This window comes from Sander vitreus, chromosome 15 (genome assembly GCF_031162955.1).
Source record: "Sander vitreus isolate 19-12246 chromosome 15, sanVit1, whole genome shotgun sequence".
NCBI classification, from domain to species: Eukaryota; Metazoa; Chordata; class Actinopteri; order Perciformes; family Percidae; genus Sander; species Sander vitreus.
This window is the reverse complement of record NC_135869.1, coordinates 24,742,080-24,753,343: the sequence shown is the minus strand read 5'-3', so window position 1 is coordinate 24,753,343 and position 11,264 is coordinate 24,742,080. Positions and strand designations below refer to the sequence as shown.

Here is an 11,264-nt window from a genome sequence, read left to right as displayed (position 1 = left end):
TAATTGGAGTCACTGCCTCTATATTATAGGCAAACCCTTGTGGTTGTAGTCCAACCAAGTTTTCCTTCCACGGACTGTTGTTCCATCCTACCAACTCGCCAGATCTTCCAGAAATTTCCATTTTGAGGTAAGTTGATTTTCTCTCTCAAATAAAGGAATAGATGATGTATTTATAATGATGTACTCAGATGTGAAGTATGTGTTTCTGAATGAATAGTTTGAAACTTGAAATATTGTTGTTTTTGTACTTTAGGTGTAAAAAGTTAATAAAATACTTGAGGAATATCTTTTGGGATATATCACTAATGACCAAAATGAAAAACACAAATAGTTCTTCTGTCACTTTGATTGCTTTTTGGCAGTTTTGGGGTTGGGGATTTTGGGATTTTTTTTTATTTAAGAAAAGTTTTTAAATGGAAAACAAATCATGATTACAAATATTACAGTAATATCACTGTCCCTATAATTGTCAACAGTTCTTTCATTGGCGATGGAGTAATTTTCTTTTATACAAGAAATTGCATTTTGTTTCTTTAAGTTTGAAATGAAAAAGAAGACCAGGATGAAACCTGAAATCTATGAATATTGCAAATTAAGAATTTGAAGAGCACAGTGTCTTCTCACAAACATGAGTGTCATGAATCCACAGCCTTCACTGTACTATTTCATTGGTGAAACGTTTTTTCTCATTTTTACTCAAAAGTAAACTGTTTACAGCCATTTCTGTGGCTTATCCCGAGAAATTGGGATATTGGTTTTGGAAAGAAATGTTGCTGTAAAAAGAAAAAATTCCCAATTCCCTAATAAACCCCCAGCCAATCCTGTCGATATGTTTCTTTCTGTTAACCCCACATTAAAAGGCACAATTTCGGTCTTTTATAACCTTATTTCGAAGTTGCATAGTCCCTCTTTAACAGCTATAAGAACCATGTGGGAACAGGATCTAGGTTCTGCCTTCACAGATCGCATGTGGGATTCAGTCCTGGATCGGATACACTCTACCTCCATGTGCGCCCGTCATGCTCTTGTGCAATTTAAAGTAGTACATCGTCTCCACATATCTAAAACCAAACTAGGTCATATGTTCCCTGTCGTCGACCCGACCTGTGATAGTTGCAAGAGCGCACCTGCGTCACTCTTTCACATGTTCTGGTTGTGTCCCACCCTAACTGATTTCTGGACATCAGTTTTTCAAACAATTTCTGAAGTACTTCACCATCAGATTGAGCCGAACCCTTTTACTGCCATTTTTGTCATTGCTCCCAATTTGGACTTGCCTAAGGCGAAGCTGAAGGTATTGGCCTTCTCCTCTTTACTGGCTCGTAGGATTATCTTACTCAAGTGGAAAGACCCTGCTCTTCCTTCCCACTCACATTGGATTAGAGACATTATGTCCTGTATGAATTTAGAGAAAATACGTTACACTACCCAGGGATCTGAGGATGAATTTTACAAAATATGGCGCCCCTTCTTGACATTTTTTGAGAAACCAACTACAACAATTTCAGAGTAGCTATTATTTTTTTTTAAGGTGTGTGTTTAATTTTCTTTTGTCATTCTGTACCTTCTCAACCTTTATGTTTTATGTATTATAATTTATAATGTATTATTATATTATTATTATTATGTGTTTTAAATTATCTCTTGTAGTAATCCTTAATACAGGTTTGTTTGTAATTGGTTGGGAGGGTGGGGGGGGGGTATGTTCTGGTTAAAAAAAAGGGAAAATATGTATATCCCATCGTACAGTAATTGTTTTTTTGCAATTCTGTCATTCATTAAAAAAAAACCTTGAAGAAAATGCTTTGAGCAGCACAAACTAGATCCCATTGACTGTACCTTGATTGTACTGGAGCATTGGCAACAAAAAGTCAGAGATGGAAATCTCAAAACCTCAGCAGATGAAATAAAAATCCGCATGATTTGCGTGACACCACTGGGGCTAAATGAGAAAAAAATCTCTTCAAGCAATTTGCGTGAGCTTTAAAATAAGACCGCTAAAGAGAAACTGATTAAATGTTTTGAATAATTTCAAATAAAAAAGAATGATAAAACAAATCAACTTTAATGTCCATACAATCTGATAATCCAAATCTTACGGAATCTAAACCAAATGTAGTGTTACATTAAAGAAAAAACCTATGAAAGTAGTAGTACTGGTAGTACTGCTTGTATTGAGTAAATGAGCTATTGGAATCACAAGACCAGTATCAGTGCAAAACCTGAATCCATCATTAGATAGAACACAGACAGCCAGCATTGTGTGGAGGACTCGAACTGATGAGACAAATCAGGAGAAATCTAATTTTCATACAGCGTGGGATGCATTTCCTTGACAACCAACAACAAAAATTGCCCAGCTTTAGTTTCGTACAGAGGAGTGGTTAAAGGGAATAACTGCTTTCACGTGAGAGCAGATGGGTCAACATGGGTCCGTATAGATACTGATTCCAGGGGGTATCGTCTCACAAATAAATAAAATCTGGATGCATTCCATCCGTTTACTACATTAATACACAAAGAGACCATTGTTAGACATTAGCTGTCCCATACCAAAAATCAGATAATTGAATTACTGGTTACACTAATGTGAGAAAGGTTGGACATCATGTGAAGGAAATGTAATGGGCAATGAGATGGACGCATGCCAGTTGGTTGGTGTGTGTGTGTGTGTGTGTGTGTGTGTGTGTGTGTGTGTGTGTGTGTGTGTGTGTGTGTGTGTGTGTGTGTGTGTGTGTGTGTGTGTCTATACTGTATGTCAGTAAACCTGACACTTCAGGCTTTACTACAGCTACGCTAGTTGCTTTGTGAGGCTGAATGTAGGAATAGTGATGTTTTAAGCTAAATGCTAAAGTCAACATGCCTACATGCTCACAATGACAATGCTCAGTGGCACCGCAAAGGGGGGGGACAAGGGGGGACAGCCACCCTGATACAATCGCTGTCACCCTACTAGTCCCCCCCCCCTCCCCACAACTACATGTAGTATGTTAATTAGCATGCTAACATTTGCTAATTAGCATTAAACACAAAGCACAGTTGAGGCTGATGGGAATGTCAATGGTTTTGCAGGTATTTGATCATAGTCCAAAGTTTTCGGAGAAGTAAAATGTTTGACTTGACGCTAGGTGAAAAGTTAACAGCTCACCAAACTGTTGTCAAAACTCATCCTGAGGGGAGCAGGGATGTTTGTATCAAATTTTATGATTAGCATGTACCTGCAAAAGAGGAAGCTGCCGTTTCAGGACGTTCCTAGGACCCTAGTTTTTCAGGTAGATGCTAAGATGTAGTTACCAAACATAACTTGCATGACACAGACAGTTATTTGAACCTTGCTACAACCCAACGTTGTAGTGAATAAATATGAGGCCAAACGCAGCAATAATCTACTTTATAATTCATTATAAGTTGAAATGTCAGGGAGTCACCAAAGTCATTAGGACCCATATTCCAGTCCCACTATAGTACTTCAACTTCAACTTCAACTTTATTTATTTGCGTCCCCGAAGGACTATTAGGTGTGCAGCAAGTATAAAACACATACAAGACACATAAATACATACAAGTTCTACACACAGTCCAACTAAATACCAGTACAAGGTGCATGGATAGCAGCGTCAAAGTAACCTACATAGGGTAGGAAAAAGTGCATATCAGCCTACAAAGTTGACACAATATAATCAACAATGACCAGCGTCAACAACAACATCAGCATCCCTTACATTACATCACTAACCCCTTTTATCAACATTTCTGACATCCTCAACACATAATCAACAGACTAGAATAGTGGACAGATCAACCAACTGGCATAGATAGACTGGCATTGACTTTCCTAGTGCTACGCAAGCAGCATGGATTTAGAGCTCTTGGCTCTAAAAACAAAGGTTACATAATCACATCTATCTACTATATTCTGTATCTATTCCTTGCTACCTAAATATATTTAGGAGAACACACCTACTTAGCAGCTTCTGACAATTTTGAGTTTGTCGTGCTGACTTTGGCTGATTATAGTGACTATATTAAACTCCTGACTGTGGTTTACTGTGCTTATGTGAAAATATTTAGTTTCTGCTTGTGTTTAAGTGGCATTTGTTTGTCAAGGTGAAATGCATGTTGTTTGCTAACATTATGTACATGTAAAACAGCTTTCAGTATAATTTTTATCAGTATCATTAGCTGCAGTACAGTCATATACACTTTATGTGTACGTTATGTGCATGTTTTTTTTTCTGTGCTCTTCATATGCTTCTAATTCTGTTTCACAGTATAACCCATCAAATAACCAGTACCTGGCATCACCATTCATGCTTTCTCTCTGTTCCTTCTCTATCAAGCCTCCTCCATATCAACAGGATGACCCTTCTTGACTACCCTGTTCCAGAGTTGGATGCTACCTTGCAAGAGGTGAGCCGTGTCCTGCAGCTCACTTTAGGTCCAGACCTTTACCCAGAGTTCAAAAGTACATTGGAACAGCAGAGGGAGATCCTTCAAGAGGCCCAGCAAAAATTGGCAGCCATTGCTTCAGGCCAAGAAAACTGGGTGACGAAGCAGTTCAAAAGAGCTCTTCTGTCTTGTGATGACCCTCTGCCCACCTCCACTGCCCTTCCTGTTGTTCTTCTTCCTTCCAAAGCAAAGAGAAGTACCCAACTGGGGAGGGCAGCCGCTCTGCTCTGGGCAGCAGCAAAGCTGTACAGTGAGCCCACGTTACTGGAAGGCAATGCACCAATGGAGCGCACACAGCAGTCTGAGGTATTCGCTGCCAGTCGGATTCCTGGCACGAGTCAAGATGAGATTAAGGTGAGATTACTGGCAGGGCACAACTGGTAAGATTTAGCAAAGCAAAATAAAAGAGGGAGAGAAGTTAGAGGTTTTCAATTTGTCAGATCTGCTCTATTTCTAATCTGTAGCTTTGTTATCTCCAGGTATACCCAGATAGCCTACATGCCATCATCACCTGTGTTGGAGGAGTGTTCCCTGTTGACATACTGTGGCGTCCCAGCACTGGTGGGCCAGTTTCTGCTCGACCGTTCATTGACATCTACAACCAGCTGGCTCAGGTGATGGATCAACCCAGTGCAGGAAAACAGAATGATCCCTCTGCAATTTGCAGCCTCTCAGCTCTGGGGCGCAAAGTCTGGGCTGCCACCAGGGAAGAGATCCTGGGGCAAGGAGGGGATGCAGCAGCATCACTGGGGCTGATGGAGAGTGCCGTGCTGACACTCTGTTTGGAAGACTGCAATGCACCCTCTGAACTGGCTGATATCCTCAACGCAGTGAGGCTGGGAGGAGGAAGAGACAGTACATATCTGAGATACTATGACAAGGTATTGGATATAATCTGGATCATATTCTATCACACACAACACACACAAACACACACACACACACACACACACACACACACACACACGCACACACACACACACACACACACACACACACACACACACACACACACACACACATTTGTGTATTTTAATATTCATACCAGGCTAAATTCAACTATTGAACACATTAGTATGTTATCAGTGCTATTAGAGGTGGTCAGCAAATCACACATTTTAAATAGACTAATAAAATAAAACAATCTTTTGTTTTTCTATTTTTTGACAGGTGGTGAACCTGGTGGTGTTTAAGGACAGCACAGCTGGGATGGTGTTTGAGCACAGCGCTGTGGATGGGATGGTGGCTGGACTTATGACTGCGCATGTGTACAATCTGTCTGAGACTGCTGATTTAGACCTAATCCATACTGACACAGTAAATGTGAATGGGTCTGTCACAGTAAATAATGTTAATTGTGTTTGTCCAACTTCCCTAACATTCCCCTTGCAAGGAGTAATTACCCCCAAACTAAGCCGTGACTTGAAAGCAACACACCCAGTTCTCACTTTTGATGTGCCTTCCTATCCTGATGTTTTTTCTGCTCTCAGAGGGCAGAGAGGCCTGTACGATGCTTGGATCAACTTCTCTTTGCAGCTTTCCCTGAGGCAGACTCTTGGGGAATCTGCTTCCAATCACATGCTTGTTACACCTACCCATATGCGCCACTACAAACATGGCCGTTGTGATCCTACTTACTCACTCACTATGCATTCTCAAAAGTTAGTAGGTGCCTTGACATCTTGCATTGGCCCAGATAACACAATGCGATACACTACTGACCTCCTACGCTTGTTCCATGTGGCATTTTTGGAGCATAAGAGCCTCATCAGAAACACCAAAAGTGGTCAAGGAGTTGGTCCCCACCTAGCTGCCCTGCGCCGATTATTGCCATTTGACAACCCATTGAAGAAGTACCTGGACCCCTTTGGATGTCCATCTGTGTACATCACAGGTACAGATCTGATGGAGGGCGTGGAGTGTGGAGTAGGGAATGTTTATGCACAAGATCAGCTGGCTGTAACCTACCTTGGAAAAAGAGACACGGTCCGCATTGTGCTTAATGGAAAGGGGAGCTTTGCTCTGGCACTGGAAAAGCTTCAAGAACGTCTGAAGATAAATCTGAAGTTAGTGATGCTTCTAGCTGTAAGGTATGCTATTGCACACCAAATGGGAGCCCTGGAGCATCTACTGAATCAGGGTCAAACAGAGAAAATCAATGGAGAGACAAACCACTGTTCAGCAATCCCAAACAATGGCAAAACTACTGTTGACTCCACCTCTGGCACGAGCACAGACTACACTGTGATGATCCATGGTGGCGCTGGAGAGGAGATAATGCTGAACACCGAAGTGATTGGGGTTATTGAGTTTGCTCTACAGACAGCCTTAACCCTTGGATCCCAAGTGCTTCAACAAGGTGGAAGGAGTCTGGACGCAGTTCAGAAGTCAGTAGAAGCTCTGGAGGACTGCTTCCTGTTCAATGCAGGTAAAGGCTCAGTATTCAACAAAGATGGCAAAAATGAAATGGAAGCAACCATTGTGGATGGCAATACAATGAGGTCAGGATCTGTTGCTTGTGTGCAAAGTGTGAAGAACCCAATAAAAGCAGCCAGATGTGTCATGGAGAAGAGCTCACATTCACTCATAGTGGGAGATGGAGCTGAGGAGTTTCTGCAAGGGTTTGAGGAGAAGGAGAAACCTGTTGGGCCTGAGTATTTCTACACTGATATACGTCACAGACAGTTAACTGCAAAGCTCACTGTTGGAAACACCTCAAAAAACAATCACCCTCAGACAGTTGGAGCTGTCGCCTTGGATCGTTGGCAAGGGTTGGCTGCTGCGTCGTCCACAGGGGGGTTAGTCGGAAAGCTGAAAGGGCGAGTTGGGGATACAGCAGTAGTAGGGGCAGGAATATATGCTGATGACAAGTTAGCTATTACCTGCTCTGGAGATGGAGATGTATTTCTGAGGCAGACAGTTGCACAGAAAATAGCCAGTCTTTACCACCACAAAGGCTATAGCCTTAGGCAGGCATGTAGAGAAGTGATGGCTGACAATCTAGATGGGGTCTGTGCAGGAATCATTGCTGTGGACAGGAAAGGTGATGCTATCATTGAAACAAATGCTGGAGTGATGTTTGTGGCCTCAATGATAGGTGGCATTTCACGAGTAGAGGTCCTCCGGCCCCTGAAGAGCTTCTCTGATGTGATCTGGGAAACAGATGAGCTAGTTGCCTACCTAAATCCCAACCCCTGGATCCCTGGGTCAACCATTCTGACTAGAAAAACTCTTAGTGGGGCAAGCAGCATCTTCCAGTTGGCTCCACCTGATTTTGTGGCAATGCTACAAGGAGCAAGAGCTGTGTCAAGCTTAGTATGTGAGAGATTGGGAGTGCAGCGCTGTGCTTTGGTTTTCCATCCAACCCCTGATCAGCCAGCACAAATCAGACTGCTCCCGCTTCATGGCGTAGAGCCAAAGTGGCAGCCCCATCTTGCCAATGAAGAGGAATTCCACACTCACGATCCTGGCTACTGCACCTCAAAAAGTGGTCCCCGCTGTGATGATGAGGCACTGGCCCAGGTTCAAGCTCAGATTAGAAACGGACTGCCAACACCAAATGCACCTTCATGCTTTGACTTTTTTGGAGACGCTTCCAATGATAACCTGTTCAGTCGTATTGTACGTGGAGAGCAGCAACAGTGGAGAGTGTGGGAAGACAATGAGTATGTTGCCTTCCTGACACCATACCCAAACAGTCCTGGACTAACAGTTGTAGTGCCACGCAAACATCTGTCCAGTGACATCTTTAAACTGGAGGAAGCTGACTACAACACACTGATCTTAGCCACTTATAAAGTTGCCCAACTTCTAAAAGAGGGAATGAGAGCTCGAGGTGTTGCACTGATCTTTGAGGGCTTTGAGATTGACTATGCTCATGCCAAGCTAATCCCTCTGTTACCTTCACCAGATGGCACTAAGCTTTCTGAGCTGCAAACAGAATGCTACCAAAGCTACCCTGGATATGTGTCATCATTGGATGGCCCAGCTGCTGACCCTGAGGCCCTTAAAAAGATCCACACAAAAATCACCCAGTGCAGGCCTCCTCATTCATGGCAAGACCCTCAGTCTCACTCCACACTGGCCATCAAGAGCCAGTGGTATCGCAACCTGTTCCAGATTCAAAACACTCTCTTCCACAGCACAGTGGAATATTTCCACAGTTCCTGCCAGTACTCCTACGCTTTAACCCCTCTCACCACAGACACCATCTCTTCACCAATGGGCTTGGGATCTGACTCAGAACCAGTGTCTGTTAACTTGCTGGGCCAGAGCATCTACCTGGCTGACTCAATGCAATTTGTACTTGAATACTTCCTTCGCTTCCAAGACAACCTGCCGGGGACGTATTACATATCCCCCAGCTTTAGAGGGGAAGATCCTGATGCCACACACTTGAACCAGTTCTACCACGTGGAGTGTGAACTGTTGGGTGACATGGACAATGCCATTTCCATAGCAGAGGGATACTTGGCTCATCTCACCAAGTCCATGTTGAAGAAACACTCTGATATGATTCTCAACACTGCCGGGACCCTTACACATGTCAAAGCCATGCTGAGTAAGCTGGATGGAAAAACCCCACTCCCAAGAGTCCCTCTAGACCAGGCCATTCCCATGATGCCATCTGCTGACTGCTTAGAGTGGGTACAAGATGGCCAGCCACATTTTGGTAGAAAGCTTACACGCAAAGGAGAGCGTGTCTTGATAGAGAAATATGGTGGCGCTGTTTGGCTGACTGAGATGGACCATCTAGGAGTTCCCTTCTACCAGGCCTATGTGGAGGGCACTGGGCGGTGCAAAGCCAAGGCTGCTGACCTTCTCCTGGGGCTGGGTGAGACTGTGGGTCTAGGTGAACGTCATTCCACCCCTGAGATGGTACTGGAGGCCCTCAGACACCATGCGGTGCCAGAGCAGTCCTACAAATGGTACACTAACATGCGTCAAGTGAAACCACTCCTCTCCAGTGGATGGGGCATGGGGACGGAGCGCTACTTGTGTTGGCTGCTTCACCATGATGACATCAGAGACATACATATCATTCCTAGGATGAAAGGAATGAAGTACATGCCCTGATGTACTCCACAGGTCTACAAGCCATTAGATGTGATATAATTGTAATAATGGGGCCAAATATTATACAATATGGATTTTATACATAAAAATGCCTCAAAAGTCCAGACTTTGGACTTTCATCCAGCTTTAAGTGTCCTATAATCCTTCATTGTCCATGGCTAGAGAAAACTTACAACAACCCTTTAATCTACCCGTCCCTTGTACCCTTCAAAGTATAATGTTTCTGAAAATGTGTGCTTTGGCACTGCAACACAAACTGCAGGTGTCATTGCAGTAAATTAAATTGATGTAAAGTAAGACGTTGAATTTGAAGTTACAGGAAGTAAATCAGCAGTTGTTGGTTAAATGTTAACATTTAGAGTTGGTTTCTTTTCTTGTTGGTAAAGCTATAGTGCCAATGCAAATGCAAAGTGAGAATACATAAATTGTGTAAGTACAACTTGAATTGTTTCAGCATATTCATTTCTTGGTGTAAGACTTAATAACTATTTAATAATTCAAGTTAATGTATACTTTTTTTTCCAGACTATGTAAGACAACATGAAGATGTGTTTAAGTCCTTGGCCATAGATGTTTTATCATTATTTATGCAAGCAAATTATTCATATTGTTCCTCAATATGTTATTGTTTTATATCTAGCATAGCCTTTGTATTACAGGATTTTTGTTAAAGTCATATGGATCGTTAAGCTCTTTTTAATAAACCAATAATTTGAAACAGCTATCGGCACCATCTGGATGGGATAATGACAAGGTCAATGGGACCTGTTCCCAGAAGCCTCTGATCAGACATTCATAGGCCCCTGTGCATAGAGACAAATATCACAAAGTTAAGATGTGTATGCATAAATGTAGCATTTTCAATTTTAGATAATGAATGATAGGATAGAGTGTGATTGGTAAAGATATTTATCATGGTCTCTGGCCAACAGATTTCAAGGACAACAAGGTCATTACACAGTGTATACCAACTATTTAAAGAGTAACTTAACACCTCCTGAAAATATGTTTTTGCTGACTTCCAGTGGTTTAATTTCTAACCTTGCTGTAGTGATGTACAAGTGTACTCCAGGGCCCTATGACATCACAGCTGGATGCAGTAACAGGTACACCAAAGCACACTTATTCTTTCTTTTTTTAGTTTGTTTCACCAAGGAAAACACACTTGTGACCACACCTGGTGACACAACTACACCCATCAGTGTTGCTGATGTGGTCAGAGGTGAAACAGGTTTGAAATACTCAATCAGAGAGGGCAGTGAAAAACATCTTTTCAGTTTGATGTTAAGTTAGTCTTTAATATGACAACAGACCTGATTGATCAATGTCAGTGTACAACAACTTATCAATTTACCATGCATACCTGAGCAATGTGATGAAAGTGGCTGAACTCTGCATTGATCTGCAAAGTTGGGTCACCAGTTCTATCAACACTCTGACATTACAGGGAGTCAGTTTTCAATGTTTGAATTATAAATATATTTTGGACGTTTTTATTAATGCTGTACAATCTCAGTGAAAATGGCTCAGTTCACCTTTAACCTTATAAAGAATGCTTTGAAGATGTCGGCCTCCCCAAACTCATCACCCTTTCCCAAGGTAACGTTGCAAAGGCTTCCACTGTACCTGAAACTCAACTTTTTCAAGGTTTGTCCCATTTATTCTATCTAAGTATCAAGACAATGTTTATGAATAAAATCCATAAAAAATAAATGAAAATTAAATAAACACCATAAGGG

The 11,264-nt window shown here is 42.2% G+C and overlaps 1 protein-coding gene across 1 annotated transcript; it reads left to right on the top strand.

Moving 5' to 3' along the window:
- Window positions 1-4,359: 4,359 nt before the first annotated feature.
- Window positions 4,360-9,525, top strand: LOC144530745 (uncharacterized). The gene is made up of 4 exons (XM_078270454.1): window positions 4,360-4,803; window positions 4,929-5,330; window positions 5,620-5,717; window positions 5,940-9,525. Exons 1-4 carry the CDS (start codon window positions 4,360-4,362, stop codon window positions 9,523-9,525), a joined length of 4,530 nt encoding a protein of 1,509 aa, XP_078126580.1.
- The last annotated feature ends 1,739 nt before the right edge of the window (window positions 9,526-11,264 follow it).

Bases quoted from the DNA above. Each gene is read 5' to 3' on its own strand.
- LOC144530745 (XM_078270454.1), top strand. From the start codon at position 4,360: ATGACCCTTCTTGACTACCCTGTTCCAGAGTTGGATGCTACCTTGCAA. The intron at 5,331-5,619 runs GTATTGGATATA...ATTTTTTGACAG, and splicing joins ATCTGAGATACTATGACAAG to GTGGTGAACCTGGTGGTGTT. The intron at 5,718-5,939 runs GTACAATCTGTC...TTCTGCTCTCAG, and splicing joins GGACTTATGACTGCGCATGT to AGGGCAGAGAGGCCTGTACG.